Raw genomic sequence first — 19616 nt, forward strand, 5'->3', positions numbered from 1 at the left:
ACTCACCCATGTGCCTTCAAAGCCAAAGGTGAGCTGAAAAAATTATTCGATCATCTTTGAGGGGCAGCCAAAACGGAGGGGGAAGAAAAAGTTGGCAATGATACTTTTGGGATGTTGGGCCAGGCTCCCAGGTCTCCCCCCGCCAAACCCCGCCTGAGACCAGACCACCCCCTCCCCAGCTGAGAGCATCCGGAGAAGGCAGCAGCTTGCCCCTCACTCCTCCCCATCCAGGAGGCCAGCCCTACTCCTTCCTCGAGAGAAGGTGAGCGCGGCGGGCGCAGCGAGTTGAGTGGGTGTGGCCCACGGCTCCGGGAACCGACCCAAGGCCCCGCCACCGCCCGCAAGCCGCCCGACAGTCCGCCCGCCTGGCGAGCGCAAGCTCTTCTTCCAGAAACTGCGAGGATCCGAGCGCACTGTTTGTGCACCACAAGGTCAAGTCGGGAAGTGGAGCCGGAGGAGGAGGGGCGAGGAGACGAAGGGTGGGGAGAGGGGCGTCCCGCTTCCTCGCCAAGTGCCAGCCCTTGGAAGTTGCCCCTCGGTTTTTAACCCTTTAGGGAGAATGGGAAGGACAAGCAAGGGGAACGAGATACCCCAGGGCAAACTCCTACTGGGGCCAGGACGTGCAGCCACCCACCCACCCATCACTGCGTTCCCCACCCCCCGGAAATGCGGGGCAGAGATGGGTGCCAGGAGGCACCGGGCGGGGGGAGGGGGCGACGAACCCGAGAGGGACCCTCTCTAAGGACCGCCCCTCCTTTCTTCAGGTCGCCCACAATTTCAAGTTTCCCCCGCCCGGGATGTTACGTTCCATCTGCTGTGGGTGGGGGAGGAGGGCCGCGCCCCCTCCCCCAGACTCGCGCGCGCCCCTCCCCTCTGCTCCTGCCAGCACTTTCTGCTCACTTCTGGCGTTGTAAAACGCCACGCGTTTTATTCGAGTCGCATTTTTAAACCAGCGATTCAGGAGCAGGGCCTAGGGCGAGGGTCTTTCAGCGCCGGAGCCCTGGGAGGCGGGGTGCTCAGTGCAAACCTCGTTCGCTCCGCGAGTGTCGCCTTCAGGCTGTTATTTGCAAAGAAACGTCTTTTTGACGCAGGGAGAAATGGCAAATTTTAAGTACGTCATTAATATGGCGCCAAAAGATTTTTTTAAGTATAAGCTTGCTTTTTTTTTTTTTTAAGGTTGCGGGGGGCGCCGCCCGGGTCTGGGGCGCAAAGGGGGCGGGGTGTGAGCAGAAAGTGTGAGTGAGAGAGTGGAGGGGCGGGGTATGTGTGTGAGTGTGTGAAGTGTGAGCAGACCTGATGGGACTTGCACGGGCGCAGCCGCCGCTCGGGCCCGGCCCTGGGGACAGGGCGGGCTGGGGGCGCCTCAGAGCCCTTGGGGAGTCCGAGCTCGAGGTGTAGGCAGGCGGGCGGCCCGGCAGGGCACCCTTCTCCCAAGGCCTTGAACGCTACCTGGACCCGTTGCTGAAGCCAAACAACTGGGTGCAGGGGGTGGGGGGGCGGGCGACGGGGGGGTGTCAGGAGTGGAGATCCGAGTGAATAAGAAAAAAGTGGCTACTCCCCCTCCCTTGCTCCTCCCGCCCGCCCCCACCCCCACCCCAACACATTTTTTTTTTCTAAAGAGATCACAAGGAAGTCTTGGTTTAAAAAGAAACAGAAACATACACAGGGGGTTGGTGAATGGTGCCGACCGCGGCCATCGCAGTTGGAAGCTATATTTTGGGGGGGTGAGTAGCGTCCATGGAGTTACTTTGCTCCCACTCCTAGCGGCAAGGGGTCGGGTCCGGCAGGCTGACCGTCCCCAGTAGGGGTGCGGGGCCGGGGACACCGCGGGCCCCGCCGCCTCCCTCGCCGCGACCCCGGATGGATGCGCGCCCCCCGCCCGCCCGTGCCGGCCCCTGGAGCTCCGGATTTCGGGAGCATCCTTCCCGCGCCGGCCCCCGCCGCGGCGCGTAGCCGAGGGCAGCGCCCCTTGGAAGGGCACCACAGAGCAAGGTAAGATCCAGCCCCCAGCGATGGGCCCTGCGCATCTCCACAGCGTTATTTTGTGTTTTTGCAACAGATCTGCCAGCGCTCCTCGCTCCCTCGCTCTCTCTCTTGCTCACTCGCTCCCTCTCTCTCCTGCTGGCTGCCTGTTCTAGGAAGCCAGCGCGCGGGGGGGAGGGGGGGATGCACAGCACAGGGGAGAGAGATTGCGCATGTTGGTCAGTCGTGTTTTAAAGAGTACATTGCGGGGAGGCTGAGAGGGGCGCATGCAACAACAACTTTTGGAAGGGTGAGCTTGGCGACCTTCTTTATTAATGACTGCGGCAAAGCGCCCCCGGGCCGGCGAGGGGGCGCGGGCGGGCGGGGGCGCGCCGGGGCTGCAACTTGCCCCGCGGGCTCCAGCCGGGCGGAGGGACTGCGGCGGGAGACCGGTGTGGAGGGGAGGTCGCGCGGCCGGGGACGGGGGTTCGGAGGACCCAGAGCCAACTGCCCTCCTGTCGCCTCGAGTTTCATTTTGTTGATACGCAGCACGTCCGGGCGCCGAACCGGGCTGAGCCGGTGCACATGACCCCGCGCTGGGCTCACGTGCAGCCGGCCGGGTCCCAGACACCTTCCGGGGGCCACTGCCTCCGCCCTGTCGCCCCCTCTCCGGGTTGGGTGCACGCGGGCGCTGCACGCGGGGGCAGCATGCTCCGCTCCCGGGCGCGGAGGCACTGCACAAATTAAAACAGTTTTTTGGAGGGGTGGGGGACGCCCTTTCCAGGTGAGTATGGAGGGTGCGCGGCCCCGGCGCAGGGGGTGCGGGTTGGGGTCGGGGGCAGCTCCCACCTCCAGGGCTGCGCGGGAGTCCGGCGGGGGAGAAGCGCTGAGAGAGTGGAAATGTACCGGCGGCGGCCGGAGCGGCGGGTGCGCGCCCGCGGGGCGACGGCAGGGGGCGTGGCCCTTGTTTACCTTATCCCAACTCAGCCGGTTCGCGTCCCACTCCGGGGATGGTTCTGCAGTCCCCGGCCCTTCGCCTCCGCCCCTGCGCCCTGGGTGGTACCGGGAAGACGTAGGCAAGTGGCGGCCCCAGCCTGGGACTTACACACCTGACCCCCAAATGTGTGACACTGCAGCCCCCGCCCCCACCAAGCGCCGCTGCAGTCCCTCTCCCGGATCCCGGTCCGGCCCCGCCCCCGGCAGTGGCATCTTCCCGGCCTCACCTCCTTCCTCCCTCTCTTCCTCTCTCTCTCCCTCCCTCCTTCCCACCCACTCTCCTGCGCCTGCGGAGCGGCTCCCGCCCGCTGCCTCCCCGCCAGTGTGCGGACTTGTGGCTCCCTCTATCCATGGGCCCTGAGACACCCTCTTCTCCAGGCCAAGGGATGAGAGGGGGTCAGCTAGGCCATCAGTAGCTGTTGTGTCAGAAGATGGGGTTGTCTGCGAGACAGGCAGGAAGGCTTCACTGTAGCTTCCAGACGCCCAGGACATCTCCACACACGCACCATGTACCCCACCACACACAGCTGCCCACCCCCCAAGGGGATCGGTAGCCCTTACCCGCATCACCTAAACCCCTTCCTCCGCCCCGGGCGTCTAGTCCACCTCCCGGCGCCGCCCCGGGCCCGAACCGCCTCTTGCCCTTCCTTCGCCTAGGCTGGAGCCCCCCGCAGCCACCTCCGGCTCCTCCTCCCGGCTCCTGCGGTCGGAATCACGCCGGCGCGCCTCCAGCCTGCTGTCCCGCGGACTACCTCCAGGGGCAGGCTGGAGGCGCCTGCCACCCCACTCCCAATCCCCTTAGCTTCTGCCGTCGGCCCGGGCACTTGACTTTTTTTTACCACCTTCGCCGCAAGTCTCGTGCCCAGGGCTAGTGGGGGCGGGAAGGGCTATGTTTTCCTTTGCCCCGTGCCAAGGGCAGGCTGCAGCCGGCAACTCCGATCTCTGCAGATTTGCAAACCTTGCCCCTGTACTTGGCAACCCACCCCCATATACTGCGGGATTCCGAGACACAGACGAAGTTTCACCCAGGGGCTGATTTGCAGGGGGTCATCAGGAGGCATCCTGTTTGCACTCAGCATTGCCAAAGGGGAGGGGCTGAATGGGCACGACTGACCTGTCACCTTGCTTTTGTTGGAAGGGGAGGAGCGCTGAGCTTTGAGCCCAGAGAAGCTGTCAGGAGAATCCCCTTAACGGTTCTGTAGCAAACTGAATTCTGGGCCCGTGTGGTGGTAGGGCTGCCTGGCCCCTCCTCTCCAGGGTGGCATTAACTCCCTTCACTGGTAAAATTCCCAGTAGGACATTTGGCAAAAGGGCCAGGCAGGGAACTGCCAACCGGGTCTGGCCCCGTTTCCTGGGTTCCCAGGGTGCTGGCTTCTCCCCTACCCTGACTTCCTCTCTCACCTTTGGGCCCCAAGTGAACATCCCTCCTGTCCCATCTTCCTGGGGCGGGTTGGGACTTGCAGAGCCATCTAACAAGCAGAGGAGGGAAATAACAACAGAATAACTGTAAGGGGAAGGAATGAGTAATAAAGCCGACCCAGGCAGGGAGGAGGGCTTTCATGTTTAAGAGATGCTATTTGCTTTTTAGGTCACAGGCTGCAAAAACAAGCTTTGATCCGAAGTGGGCGAATAATTTATTGAGAAAGTTTGCATGGTAGAAAAAAAAGGGATGTTTGTTTGATCTGGAGCCCTCTCAGTTGTCCCAAGTGCTATTGGCTGTTGTTTAGAGTGGAAAAGCATTTGGTTCCACAGCAAATGCCTCGCAGAGGGAAGTCCTCGCAGCAGGACTCGCAGTGAATGTTGGATTTGAAACTGTTTGGCCAGGGGTCTCCCCAGCACTTTTGGAGATGAAGTGTTTAAGGATAAAGTTGTTTGGGCTCAGGATGCAGCAAATGTTTCCAGAACATTTCCCATCCAACATGCTTTTCCTTTCCCTAAATTGCCTGGCTAAATGGCCAGTAACACTGTTCCAAGAGGTGGTTAGAAATCTCCACTTAGCTTTCATTGACAGGTGAGGTGGGACTGCTGCTCCCAGTCCCCAGGTGCATCCCAGAGTCCTGACGTTAGGCCTTTGACTGACTTCCATGTCCTTGAGAGTGGGGGCAGGGAGTTCTGGTTAACTGGTAGTTAACTGGTATTCCGGTTACCAGGGAGGTAGTTTTCTGATACCCAAGATTCAGGTCAGGTTTCCAGTCCATATTCTTCACAGCTCATCCAGCAGGCTCCTTGTGGGCTTCACAGTTCTCCCTTTAAGTTATCTGAGGGGAGTCCACATCAGAATTGTGAGGAGAGAGGGTACTCCTGGCTTTCCCTGACCTCCACATAGGACCCTTACTATGTGGCTCAAAGCTTAGGAATCCAGGAAGGTTCTCAGACAACCCATAGGACTCTGGAGTACCCCAGCCACACTCTGGAGTGGCATTGTAACCTAGTGGGACAGGGCATGCCATCTGGAGTCAGATAGCTTAGATTTAAATGCTGCCTATGCAGTCACCAATGATGACAGTTATTCTGTGTCTCAGTTTCTTCATCTACAAATAGGGTCAATAACAGTACGTACCTCATGGTGGGTGTATAGGTTAAGCAATATGGCATAAAAAAGAATAAACCGAAAGGCAGGTTTGTGGGAAGCACTTGATTAGTTAGTATTAGTTTTACTATTATGAATGATCTGGAGAGGGCCCAGATACAGTTTTGACCTTTGATCTCTCCCCTTTAGGCTGGGCTGAAGAGCCAGCTCCCTTCTCTGAAGAAGGGATGAGAAGCACTCTGCAGTTGCCAGTGGGCAGTCATCTGTGGGAGCAAGCGGACTGAGCTCTGCCCTCTCTGAGGTGGAGGGTAGGGTGAGAGGTGCTGAAGGACAAAGTAGACAAAGCCCCTTTCATTCTCCCAGGAGCTCCTCGGTATGTCCCCAGAACTGGGCCTGGAGAGTGGGTGTGGGCAGCATCTTTGAGGGAAGCTGGGTGCACTCTGGGACACTTGGAATTGCAGGTGGGCCATGATGGGTGTCGGAGGAGAGTTCGGGCTTCCTTGTGCTTGGAGAAGCAAGTTTGAGGATCTTGTGTACAAAATCATTTTTGTAACGGCAATTACTGTCCCTGAGAAGGCATTAAAGTTAATGAGAGATAGGAAAGAGTGGGGCTCTGACCCCCGTTTAAAGCCATTTAAGAGTGTGCAGTTCTTGTTTTCTGAATGTCTGGCCTTGCCGACACAAGGAGGCACTGAGGACAGGTTTTCCAGCCGAAATATCATTAAATTGTATTAGCATCTTATTACACACACGCCTTAGTGGTCTGCCTCAGACAGGGAGAGTTTTTGTTTCTCTTTGAAAGATTGTGTCTGGAATGGTAAATTGCCTGTTTGAAAGCCTCCCCCTACCCACCCACCCCCCTTTTTTAAGGAGGAAGACGAAATCCTGCTGTGTGTGGTGGCAGTCAGGGCAGGCCTGGTGGCCCCAGAGAGGAGAGTCCAGAGGCCACGTTGGGGTATTTTAACTGCCCAGGGAGCGGCTGCAGTAGCAGGCCTGAAAGGCCCACTGTTCCCAGGGTCAGCTGGAAGGGCGTTAATGGAGGCCCAGGGTGTTTATTTGAGTTTATTTGCAGAAAGGTCTTTAAAGGGGGCTGGCATTGGGCATTGGTGTTTCAAGTCCAGACCCGAGGCCCCCTCTAAGACCAATGACTAGTGCTGCCAAGAAAACATCTGCCACCAAATTGCTGCCCTATTACTGAGTTGACATTGATCATTAGCCAGGAGTCCAACCAAATAAAGCCTCCTGGAAAATGTGTGAGGTGAAGACGGGGAAGGGGGCTGTGAAAACAGGACGAAATCTTGGGCTGGGGTGTTTGTTCCTGCACACTACAGGCAGGCCAGCTGGGCTGTGTGGTCCCTACTCTTCTGGAGGGAGGGAACAAGAATACACTCAGTATTCTAGTAGACATGTCTCGTGTCCCTATTATGTGTGGCGTGCAACGTGAGGAGGGCCTTGGGGCTCCAGCGGGGATCCACACAGACTTAACTCTCATGGAACATACATTCTGTAGAAGGACATTCAACAAGTAGCTCAACAGGTACAAATTAGGGTGGATACTGTAAAGGTGGTGAATAACGGTTGATGAGCTTTCTTTAGACAAGGCACAGCCTCTGTGACATTTACACTGAAACCTGAAAGATGAAAAGTCAGACACGCATAGACTGCATAAACCATTATAGGCAGAGAGCCCAACCTGTGCACAGGTCTTGAAGCATGGACTGTTAGGCTTGTTTCAGGAAATGAAAGGAGGCCTGTGTGGCTAGAAAGTGGTGGGGAAGGGGTAGTGGTTCGTGTGAACTTGTGAGGTAGGCAGGGGCCAAATTATATAGGTTCTCGTGGTCAGGAGCTTGAGTTTTGTCCTTTGGTCAGCAGGGAAGCCTTTGAAAGATTTTAAATAGGAGCATGACATGATCTGATTTATGCTTTTTAAAGATCATTCTGGCTGCTGTGTGGATCCTGGATTAGGAGGGAGCGATAGTAGAAGCTGGGAGATAAATGAGGAGTCTGGGTCTGGACTAGTGTGGTAGAAGTAGAGATGGGGGAAAAAGGGGTGATTCACGGTATGTTCTGGAGGGAGAGCCCACTGGACTTGCCAAGGGTTGGCTGTGGGGTGGACGATGCACAGAGAGGCCGTGGTGCTCTTCCATTGAGGGGACCCTCTGATACCCACACTCCCAAAGAAGAGATTCCTATCTGTGTCTCCATGCTGGGGATGGTGTGGGGGGTACAAATGGAGGGAAAAGGGGACTCTTTCCTAGAGTCTCGTTTGTAGGAAGGGTTTCAGGAGCACTTTCTGTCCCCAGAAGCAACTACCTTGTGATACGGAGGTTTTCTGCCAGAGCAGACCTTGCTTGGGAGAGATTGGAAGGGCCAGTGGAGGGAAAACCCAGAGGCCAAGGTCAACTTTCGGTGCCTGCCACCTGCATATGCAGCCCTGGATTTCAGCTTTGGGGAAGGAGTCCTCCCTGTCCCCCGGTTGGGGTGGGGGTGGGGGGGTCATGGGGCAAAGGGCTGTCCCACAGGGACGCCCAGGTCTCATCTAGGGCTTTATTAGCCACTGACAGTGGAGGCCCACCTGAGGCAGGGGAGGCCTTTGGAACAGACTTGGTTCAAAGGAAAGAAGCCTCACTTGCAAAACAGTGGCTTCCCTCTGAAGCCTAGTTATTATTCCAATTAAGCCGCCACAAAATCTGCTCCCTTAATAGCATCCTGCTAGGAGGACTCTGGGGCATTTCATGGAGGGCAGGTTGGATGGGGAACTGGCCGAGGGTGGGGTGCAGGTCTGCATGCTGGCAGGTCACTGGTCCTAGGCAGCAGGAAACAGCATTATGAGAAGGGTGGCAGCGGTCGGGGATCATGCTCCAGAGGACCTTCCTTACTGTATAGTTACTGCTCCCTGTCAGGTAGGCGCTGGTAGGACTGTCCACCTGGCCAAGGTGTTAATAACTAGCACCTATGTGGAGAGCGGACCACTGTGCTAAGGGCCTTAGGCTGCTCTCATTTATGCTCACCAGCTGATTCAGCCCACAGATCTGTTTAGTTTGGCCCTCTCAAAGTGTTTTAAAAATTCTGAATCAGTTGCCAACATTTTAAGTTCAGGAGATTTACATGAAAATCCAGATCCAGTTTGTGTCCTCTGGGAGGTGTATCTTTTCCATGGTCCCTAGTCTAGTGAGGGGTAGAGCTAGGATATGAACTTGGCACCGCTGAATCTAGAGCTGCTGCTTTTATGCTATGGGGGAGCCTGGCTTAGAAATGCCCGCTTTGCTAGAAATGAAGAGCAAGGCAATTCCTGGACAGCCCATTGCAGGGGAAAACAGGTGGGTGCACTTATAGCACCTCCTACTCCTACCCAACCTGTGGCAGGGCTGGTTGGTAAGGTACAGGCTAGAGTCGGGGTTCTGTTCAAGTCACCTTTGTCACCCTCAGACCCCAGAGGACAATGAGGATGGGCTGCCGTGGATGGTGGGGCATCATTGCCCCATTTAGTCTGTGACCTGGGCCACTGGCCTGATTGCACTCTGCTGCACAGAGGCAGGGAGGTTTAAGGTCAAGAGCATGGTCTCCTGAGTCAAATAGACTTCTTATGAGCACTGCAATCTGGGGCAAGTCACTTAACCTCTCAGCTTCGTTTTCTTCTGCAAAAGGGAAGCAGCTGTCTTGCCTACCGGCACCTAAGGTTTGCGCTGAGGGCTTAGTGAGGTCCCGTGTACCAGGATGTCTCCCTCCCCTGTTGCCATGTGTGCTCTCGTTGTTCCCACCACCCTGCTATCCCTGCTGCCCACACCAGCAGGCGTCCCTCCGTACCTCCACACCCTCTGTAGAGCTGCAGAGCTGGGCAACAAGCAGCCCCCATGAACCTGTCATCCTGATCCCCGCTGCGGGACTAGGGTGGAGAGAAGCTCCTGGCTGAGGTCAAGCCCGAGGCAAGCCAGTCCTCCTGGTCAGCTCAGAGGTCTGGGGAGTCACGCTCTGCCGCAGGTCCCGGTCTCTGCAGGGCTGCAGTAGGAGAAGGGGAAACGCAGACTTGGGCAGCAGCAGGTAGCAGGTGGGATCCCAGGCAGGGTGGGGAGCCTGGTTGGCCTGCAGCTGGGCTGGGTAGCGAGGCTTGCTCCCTGCTGACCCTGGCTCCTTGTCCTATGCTGTGGGGAGTGAGGCAGCCCAGGGTCCAGACTAACAGGAGCATGGTGGAAAGCCCTCTGGGTCGGAGCCCCAGATCTGTTCTCACGTGAGGACTCAGCCACTGGCTAGCTGTGAGACCCAGGGCGTGTTAACAAGCCGCTCGGTGTGCTGCTCTCCAAGAGGGCCCGGGAGCCAGCTCTGCCACCCAGGACTCTGCAGGATTAGAGGACATAGTCAGTAGAAAAGCACTTCCAACAGGCAGGAGCTGACAAGGGCACAAAGTCAGCTCAGTGTGGGCTCAGGGATCAGGCCACATGGACTCAAATCCCAGTTCAGCCGGTTACTAACTAGCAGGACGAGGCACTGAGCCTCCCCAGTAAGCGAAGCTAATAGCTTACAACTCACAGGGCTGTTAGGAGCAGGGGTGGCTGAGATGGTGTGGGGAAAGAGATGAGCCCGGCATGGGAGAGCTGCCCTGCTTACCTTGAAGTGAAATACTGCAGTCGAGATAAAATTGGTTTGTACTTCTATCTGGAGAAGAACACTGGGGTAGAGAGGGAGCCTAGCCCAGGACGAGTTACCCTGGGCCTGGTGTGTCTCAGGGAGTCAGCTTGGAGCCTCCCTGCCCCCACCCCCATTTCCACACTCCTCTGGCTGCCCCGCTCAGGATGTGTCCTCAGTGCTATCTTGGCTGGCTTGTCCTTAGATAGCATGGTCCTACTGGAAAAATCAGTCTTGTTTTCTCTGCCCTTCCCTTCCTTGGCGCCCAGCGGGGCACCAGTTGCAACTCATGGGTGATAGTGGATTCGCAGGAGGGCATGAGTTTCCTTGAGTGGAAGCTGGGGCTGGGCAGGTCCTAGTCGCTGTTTAGCCTGGGATGCTGACTCCCCGCCCCTCCCCCTCCCCCCCCAGCCCTCCCTCTTTTCTTAGACTCCAACTTCTTTGAGGCTCAGGGCTCAGGAGGTGGGGGATGCAGCCTCTTCTCCTCCTACCCCACCCCTCCCTAGGGTGGGTGGGGAGGGGGTGGGACTGGCTGAGGAGAAGCCTGGGGCAGGGCCTTGTTCTCTTCTGCTGCAGCCGGTGAGTGTGGGGAGGTAGGTTCCTGGTGATTTTCTGAGAGAGTGAGGATTTCCCAAGCCACCTGTGAGTATAATGGGGTCTGCCTTTTGTTGCAGATGGAAGAGAAGAGGCGAAAATACTCCATCAGCAGCGACAACTCTGACACCACTGACAGTAAGGTCTTCCATTTGGGGCTCCTGCAGGGAAAGCATTTGAATACTTGCCAGGCCCAGATTGGGGAAGGCTGCCCCGTGGTCTCAATGTTGGTTAAAGTATAAGTCAGATCAGGTCCCCCTTCTCCTAAGGAAGTCCCCACACCACTCTGGCTCCCGGGGCCTTGCTGTCCTCTTCACTCTAGGATCACATCTCTGGCCCTGTGGTTCTCCTGTTGGGTCAGGGCCCTAGAGGAGGTCTCGACACAACCGGAGACTTGTCACTATTCTAATTATCTGATAAGTATCATTTCCTAATCACTGGTAAGCTCCTTGATAAGAGGGGTCATGTCTTGCTCACTGCCTTATCCCCAGTTAGATCAGACACGTAATAGGTGTTCAGTAAATATTCGCCTTACATATTAATGGAGTCTGACTTTCATGGGATGTCGGTAATAGAACCCAGAGGTAGACTTGTGTATGGGCCCAGGGTGTTATTTGGATGTCTTGGAGAGGGAGGGCATTATCAATGAGAAAATAGGGCTTAGGGCGCCTCTTCTGACATTGGGGGGGACGTTTGTGTACGGTGAGAGCTTTTCTCAGAAGGCAGCTCTTCTCAGCTGCCCAGGAACCTGGGCCTGCATGAACTGGTTGGAGTAAGGAGTTCCCTTCTACCCGGTGTAGGGAGAGAACACTGCCGGCAGGATCCCACCTAGTGGTGCAGCCTGGTGACTGCCAGGGAGGCCGTGCCTGGAGCCCTGCAACTCCAGACCCTAGTGTGTTCACATATGTGGTGAGCACCTGGGATTAGGAAGATCACCAAGGCCTCTTAGAGCTCCCAGGGGTCCGCACCCCTCCCTCTGAACAGGAGCCTGAGACAGATGCACTAGGATAGTGGGTCAGGTCCTAGTCCCTTCCCCTCCTCCAGGTCTCGTTTGCTGTCCTTTGGGGTCTGTTTGCTCAGCTTGGCTCTGGTGTCTAACCTGGCCAGCCCTTCCTCCCTGCGGCAAGAGATCACAGCGTCTGGCCCTCTGTGGCTGCAACCACGCTGCCTGTGGCCTGGCTCAGTAGAGCCGAAAAGAACCGCATCCTCTACTTCTAACTTTATTGCAGGCAAAGGAAACCTTGAGGGCGGAGCGCCTGCAGGTGTGGGCTTCTGGGCAGCCGAGCCCTGGGGCTACATCAGAATTGGGTCAGACGGAGGCGAACTCCTTTTGCACCGGCACCTACCACTGTGCCCACCCATGGCAGCTATTCCTTTGACCCATAGGGATGGAGGCCTCGGACCCTCCTAATAGCTAATGTTTACTGAGGCCGTGCTGTGCGCTAGGAACTGTGCTAAGATTTACAGGCATGGTCTCATCGAATTCTCACAACCCTTGGAAAGACAGTTACTCACTTGCTCCCATTTTATAGAAGAGTAAACTGAGGCTCAGAGATGAAGTCATTTGACCAGGGTGACAAGCTAGTAGGTGGCTGAGCCAGGGCGCTAGCCTGCTCTGGGTCTGCTTTAGAACAGTGCTCTTCCTACCGCCGTCCTGCCTCTATCCACCCCCTGGGCATCACACGAAGGAGGAAGCAGAGGAACACAGGGGGCAAGGGACTTGGCATGGGTCACACCACAAGCTAATACTGAGTCCTAGTTACTGCCTTTTCTCCCCCAAGCCCCTTCTGGTTGACGAGTGGAGGCAGCCTCATGTCCCCACTCATCATTTGAGGGGCCCCGAGCAGGGACAGTCCACCAGGTGTTCACAGAGGTGTCCACCCCCTGAACATTCAAGCCAGAGCTTTCCTTGTAGGCTTCCTGTGCGTGGGTGTGGGTGGGGGTGTTCCCAGCCTTCCGGGATCCTCTAATGAGCTGCGTTCTTTCTGCAGGTCACACTACATCTGCCTCAAGATGCTCCAAACTGCCCAGCAGCACCAAGTCGGGCTGGCCCCGGCAGAACGAAAAGAAACCCTCAGAGGTGGGTAATGACAAGTGTCCTGGAGAAAGAGGAAGCAGAAGTGGGGAGGCCGCAGAAGCGGAGACCTGGGGAGAGTGAGGTCTGCAGATAGTCGGGGGAAGAGCACTCCTGGCAGAGGGCACAGGCATTGCCAAGGGAGGCCAGTGTGGCTGAGAGGAATGAGTGGGGGGTGGGGGGGGGTACCGGTTCGTAGCCTCTAGGTTGTTGTCGAGATGCTCCTATTGGTCTGAGCCAGAGGAGATGACTTTCTAGGATCATACGGAGGGTAATGGCTTAGTCTGATGTTTTAATGAAAGGTCCTGCTGGCTGCAGTGAGGAGAAGGGAATGCGGGGGACAAGGGCCGAAGCAGGAAGCAGTCTTTTCAGTTGCAGTTGACCAGGAGAGAAACAATGGTGGCTTCGAGCCCAGTGGTGGTAGTGGGGTAAGAAGCAGTAGCTTTCGGGACACTTTGGAGGCTGAGCCAAGGGTGACAGACAGGACTGCTGATGCAGGGGTGCAGGATGGGGTCCCGAGTCATCCAGTGAAGTCATCTGCTCCTTATTGTGCCTGGTTCATGTGCACCTGCATTGTAAGCCTTCCTTCCTTTGACTTGGGATATGTCTTGTGTCCGGTAGAGGTGTTTGGCTTCTGGAGCTGTGGAGAACCGCAGCATCGGGGGTGGGTGGGTGGACGAATGAAAAAAATCACACCCTAGGGGCCTCATTGCTCCCTCTTGGGTCTTCAGTGCCTTTTGCGGGGCACAGTGAGGCTGCAGTGCATTGAGTGTGTAAGGGGGGGGTGTGTTGAATCTGGTCCTTAGTACACTGCTATGCAGCCTACTAAGTACTAGGCACTTGTCCTGATACTTTAGTTTTTTAATCCTTAAAAGTGGCCCAGAGTTCTCAGTCCTGTTATAATAAGGAAACTGAGGATCGCAAGGTTATATAGCCAAGACCTGAAGTTTTGGGGGCCAACAGTTCCCAGGGTGGGAAGGCCCCGAGTTCTGGAGCTGAGCCCTTGCCTTGGCTTGGGGTGGGGGTGGGTATCTGTGTTCTGAGCCTGGTGCCCTCCTCTCGTACCCTCACCACAGGGGCAGTCTTGGTGCTGCTGTCATTAGCCAGCTCCTGGGGGGTGGGGGTGTCTTCCACTGAACCTTGCATTTGAAAAAGGACTCCCATCTCCTGGATCTGGCTGTCCCTAAGACTCTCCCTTTGTGGGGGCTGGGGAGCCTTTCAGACCTGATGCCTCCCACCCCCATCCCCCAGCCTATTGTTCTCCCTTGGCCCTGTGGAGGAGGGGTGGAGATGGAAGGAGATATCTCCAGGAATGCAGTTAGGACTGGAACATCAGCTGGAGCAGAGGTGGGTCTGGCAGGATGTTCTTCATGGCTCGGAGTGCTCTCCTGGACTGGCCCTGCTCTGGGGGTGGCATGTGCCCAGGTGCACTGGAAAGTACAAGGCAGAGTGCCAGGGCCCTGGGAGCCCCTGGGACCGTCTCTCCTCTACCATCCCTCTCTTCTCTCCTGTCCTCCCTACCCCCATCTTGAGACCTGCAGGGCCTCACCAATAGTGATGGTTAAATTAGTAAAACAATAGCCATCTTGATGTGCCTTCCTGATCCTGGGAGGCAGCAATTGTCATGTCCATTTCGGAGAAGAGGAGCCTGCCCCCTGCTTTCTGTGGCTATTCAGGTTGGAAAAAGAGAAGTTCTGGGGAGCTCCAGGGGCTGGCTCCTTCCTCTGACCCCCCCTGCTTTGCTTCCTCCACGCACCGGTGGGAGGAGGGGCCACCTCTCTGGACAGAGATCCCAGGTAGAGCGCCATTCTACACCCAGGATAGGCTGGCGGCTGGGAGGAAACAGGTGTCAACAAGACCAACACAGAGGGGAAAGAGTGATTTGCATGGGGCTGAAAATTCCCCTGCCTCTTGGGTTTTCCAGCTCAGAGCCTTTGAGCCTTTCCCCTCCTAAAAATAGAGTCAAGCCATTGTGAGGGCGTTGGTGCTGGGCCCTGCGGGGAGGGGACTACCTCTGCATGGCTCTGGGTTCCAGCACAGCAGCCCCTGGGGGACTGTGAGGCCTCACTGGAGACACCTGCCCTCAAGTCCTGGGCTCCAGGAGTGCTGAGGAAATCTTCCCCGCCTTGAACTGTCGCCAAGGACAAGCTTTTCCTCCCACAACAGGCTGGAGAGCAGCCTGCTAGGTTTCCCTCGTCCCCTAAGTGAGGAGGCTGAGCCATAGCCACCATAAATTCCAAGCTACCGTGGGGCAGAGCGGAAACCGTCAATGAAAGCTTCCAAATTATTTGGCTCATGAGAAGGCAGAGATGAAAGCGGGGATTTGGGGACAGAGAACCTTTGCACTAAATCTCCCTGGGCTGTTCCTTTCTCTTTCTGTGAATGGGGTGGAGAGGAGGGCCTTTCTAGTCTGCTGGGCCACTTGAGGGCCTAGGGCTTTAGAGTCTCTGATGAGAGGGGATCTGGGGGCCCCATCTGCCCTGTCCCCTTGAGTAAACAAACCTGTGGGGAGGTTATCCGTCTGGTCACATGGTCTGCTCCCTGTCTGGCCCAGGTTCCCAGGCAGAATATTTGTAGATTGGTGTGCGTGGTGCAGGAAGAGCCCCCTAACTGGTGGCTGCATGGTTCACTTGTCTGCCTTATCTGTGAGCGTGCGCAGTGATGGGGTGGGGGGGTTGAGGACCAGGAGTACCTAGCGTAGCAGCAACACTAGCACCTAGTGAAGCCAACAGTTCTGGCAAGGGTTGGGGTTGGGTTTAGGTGACACCAGAGGGGCTGCCTCTGTGATGACCTACTAAGGCCCCCCCCCTTTCCAGTGCACCCAGAGGTTGCAAATCAAGGGACATCCTTTATACCAGAGTGAGGTGCCCCAGGGCCGGGAAAAGTGCTCCAACCAGGAGTCAGGACCCTGGACAGGGCCGAGGCCTTGAGGCCCAGCTTCTCTTCCCGCCCTTAACCAGTGGGTGGCCTTCCTCAGTCAGAGTGAAAGGGAAGTGGGGCCTCCATGCTGGGGGCTGAACTGGCAGCCCTGGGGGTCTGGGGAGTCGGTTAGGATTTTTGGTGGAAGTGCACGAAGGTTGGCCCCAGGATCCCTTCTGGCAGTGGAGGGAGAAGGTGGGGCTGTGCCAAGGACCCAAGCTGCTGCTGTCCTCTGCTCTGCCCGGCTGCAGTATCCCAACAAAGCTGCGATCTATTCCCTGTGGCATAAGTCCTGGAGGGGAAGGCATTGGCCTGGCCTCGGGAGGTGGTATTAGTGTATAAACGGTGCTGAAGCTTTGGGTTTCTGGCCTGGCCTGTCTCACCAAATGGCATAACCATTATTGGTGCTTCAGACTTTGTGGGTCATATCTTTGAATCTGATGGAGATCACAGACCCCCATCCTATCTCACCCCCAGGAATTCTGATGTAAATGGTCTGGAGTCGGGCCGCAGGTACCTGTACTATTTAAAAGTCCTCCCCCTGGAAGCCATGGTTAAGAACTACTGCCATAGACCTTTGCCCTTAATTTACTAAGATAGGAGTTCTGGCTTGGACTGTTCTGGAAGGTCCTGAGGTTGACAGGGTATAGGGGGTGGGGGTGGGGGAGGCTTTCTAGACTGATTCAGAGACCTAAGCAGAGGCAGAGAGTGTAGGTGGGGGCAGTTCCCCAGCTCACCCCCGCCCCCCACGGCTGCCAGGAGACTGACAGGTTTCTGCCAAACCCTCAGCCTGGCAGGTCAGTTCAGGAAGAGACCTGGAGGCTGCTATTCGTCCTCAGGCCCGGCAGAGAGGCAGGTGGGAGGGCAGGCTAAGCGGTGGGGGTTTCCCCCGGGCAGGCTGTCTTGAAGTAGAAAGCTAAGCTGTGTTTTTAGGAAGTCAGAGTCCCGAGAAGTCAGCCATTGGGCCGGGACATGGGTCTTCAGGACCCAAGAACTACTGACACAGATTACACTCAGCAAGCGCTCAAGGGCACCTCATAGGCCCTGCTGGTTGTAGGGGGACAGAGAATTCAGGCCCTGTCCCCAGGGAGCGTGCCTGCTGGCTGTCAGCAGGATGCAGGTGCTACACAGGAAAGTGTCCGTTATGAGAGATGCAGCCTGCTTTGTCACTGAGCTCTGGGACCTTGGGCGAGTGACTTTCTCTCCGAGCCCCAGAGTCGTCATCCGTAGAGCCCTCCCCTGCACCCTACCATGGAATTTCTGTTTTGTGGTTGTGGAGCCTGGGGGTGGGGGTGATCCCAGAGTGAGTGGAAGTGAAGCTGGCCTCCCTGGAACGGAAGCCTGGATGGCCCCAGAACAGGGTGGGCGGGAGTTGGGATCCAACTGTCAGCTCCTTTGTAGGCCCTGGTGACAAACTAGTTTATCCTTAGATAAGGAAATGGGGCCTTTTTGCAGGTACCCTGGGGGCCCTTCACAAATGTTCAGCCTCTCGCCCCTGGGGCCAGAGCCTGGGAGAAAGAGGTGATCCTTTTGGACAGCCTCTGCCACCAGTGGGGTGTCCCCAAGACCCAGTGTTGGTAAGAGTTCCTACATAAAGGTGACACCCCCGAGAAAAGGCAGCGAGTGAAGAAGAGTGAGGCTGTAGCTCATTGGCTTGATCCATTGCTTTTTAAAATGGGACTCTTTTATCCTGGGTGAAGGCAGGGGTGGCCAGAACAGCAGGGTCAGTAAGACGCCTTCCTGAAGGAGCAGAGGTGTTATCCAGACATTTGACACAACCTATTTGTATTAAAACAATGATGGCATATATTGTAGTAACATGCAAAGTGAGAGAGAAAACAGGAGAATCCATAAAAAGGACTTGTGCTTGCCCCTGTGGATTCCAGCCCTGTTTCTAGCTAGCAGCTCCTGTGCTACCCTGCAGCAGGCTGGCGGGGAGGGGAGAGCCCTTCCAGCCTTTCCGCTGGGCTCAGCGCCTGCTTGCTGAGCCTCCTGCTGCCTTCCTCTGGGTGGGGGGCAGAATCCACTTCTTGTATGGTCGGAAACATTGCTGCTCCCGCCAGCTGGAAAGGCCTCCTGGCCTCTGGGACTTGTCTTGCAAAAGAAATGTGTGTAATAAATTCTCTTTAAGAGCAGGAAGTGCTGTTATCCTTGTGAAAGAGAAAGAGATGTTGAGTGAGTGAGTGTGTGTGTGTATGTGTGTGTGTGTGCACGCGCGCATGTGTTTTAAGTATCTGACCAAATGTGGTAGCTTGAATGGGACTGGGCAGGGGGTGGCCTTCTCTAGTGTTTTATGTCTAATTTTAAGGATCTAACTTTGCTCTTGGTTCTAACCCAGGAAAGAGATTTTTTAAAAAGAACTATCTAGGTGTTTTGCAGGTAGTATTGCAGCTGCTAAAGGACAGTGCAGACTTTAAACAAGTGGTTTAACCTCTCTGGGTCTCAGTCTCCACATCAGTAGGATGGGGGTAAATATGAGTGAGGCGAGATTATATTTAGCATGGCACCTGGCATGTCACAACAGGGCAATTACTTTTCACTATTAGCTATTGTTTCTAATGAGATGAGGTGCTCAGGGGAAAAAAATATGATGCAAATGAAGTATCTGCTAGTAATTTCACTTGGCTCTTCCAGGACAGACCCTCAGACATCTTTTTGGGGGTTGGGGGGAGGGTGCTATTCCTAGCTTTGCATTGGGACTCCTCCTGTGGACAGAGATCGAGGAGAGGCAGTCCTGGCCAGAGCCGTTTTCACTGGCTTTGGGACAGTGACCAAGACCAGGTCCTGGTGTCCCCCTAGAAGAATCTTTTGGATCAGCCCCTCCTCCACTGCCTCCACTCTCCGTACGAGGCATGACAGGAAGTGTCAGAGTTCAGTCATACTTCAAACCAATCCTGAGTGAAATTAATTCACTCACTCGTTCCACAAGCATTTCTTGAGCACCTGCTGTGTGCCAGGCACTGTGCCACAAACAGGCATAATGATAAACAGGGTACACATGCAGTCTCTGCCTCTCTCAGCTTGATTATTAGAGGAGGTAGACAGACATTAAACAAATAATCACACAAATCATCATACTTTGTAATTGTGATAAGTGCTGGACCCTTAAGTAACAAAACTTCCTCTTGGTGCCTCTTGGTCTGAAACACACTATGATACAATAATTCACCCTTGAGAAAAGGAAGCAGAGCTCAAAGTCCCAGGATGAAATATTCAAATAACATCCACAAATCTTGTGGTCACACACAAGAACTCAGCGTAGCATGGCGAAAGTTGCCGGTTGTCACTGTCTTTATTTGCTTTTGGAGATCACGTCAGACTCCACTGATAACTTTCTGGCAGAGCTTGTTTTTTGGTTCTCCCTGGGGAAATAGGTGCAGAAAGCTAGATAGACTTTTCGATGGCTGTAGAGCGCAAGGCTATGAGCTGTCCCTACATCTAAGCAGTTCAGGGTGTTCAGCTCCCTCCTGTGCTGCGTTGGCACCTTGGCACTCAGATTGGTTATTAAATTAGAGTTTAGACCTTTAAACATTCTTCGTACTGTTTGAAGAAGCTACAATTAACATCTCCTAAGCAGCTCCGCAGAACTTGGTTGCTAGGCAGCAGACCTTTAACGACAATTTGTCAATTTCTGCTAAAAGAGAAGAAAAATAGTAAACATTCCCATTCTTAGAAAATTGTTTGTTTTCCAGCTTCCAACTTTCTTGCCACGGCAAGGCCTCCCGTGGATCAGTGTCCATTTTATTCTTTATTTAGTTTTCATAAATAATTCAAAGGCGTTTTGGGAGAATAATTGAGCCTTTTTTCAAGCCTAACCCCTGGCAACTCAAAACAAAAAGATGTTTACGTTATAAATGGGTTGCCATACTTGTGGACAGGTTTTATGTGAGTGTACAGAAGCTCCTCTGGAAGGTAGAG

At 55.4% G+C, this 19616-nt stretch overlaps 1 protein-coding gene across 7 annotated transcripts in view; it reads left to right on the forward strand.

Annotated features, from left to right (window-relative positions):
- Positions 1-289: 289 nt before the first annotated feature.
- The window catches only part of JADE2 (jade family PHD finger 2), a 48607-nt gene continuing 29280 nt past the window's right edge, over positions 290-19616 (forward strand). The window contains exons 1-4 of one of the 7 annotated variants that reach the window (XM_019740277.2): positions 290-431; positions 5678-5861; positions 10786-10843; positions 12697-12785. In XM_019740277.2, the coding sequence (XP_019595836.1) occupies positions 10786-10843; positions 12697-12785 (147 nt within the window). In that variant the 5' untranslated portion in view covers positions 290-431; positions 5678-5861. Of the gene's footprint in view, positions 432-1253; positions 1993-2137; positions 2273-2633; positions 2747-5677; positions 5862-10785; positions 10844-12696; positions 12786-19616 lie in introns of those variants that run through there. The other 6 variants (XM_074313522.1, XM_074313523.1, XM_074313524.1 and 3 more) reach the window with 6 other exon arrangements.

The sequence above is a fragment of the Rhinolophus sinicus genome, linkage group LG10, assembly GCF_036562045.2.
Source record: "Rhinolophus sinicus isolate RSC01 linkage group LG10, ASM3656204v1, whole genome shotgun sequence".
Lineage (NCBI taxonomy): Eukaryota > Metazoa > Chordata > Mammalia > Chiroptera > Rhinolophidae > Rhinolophus > Rhinolophus sinicus.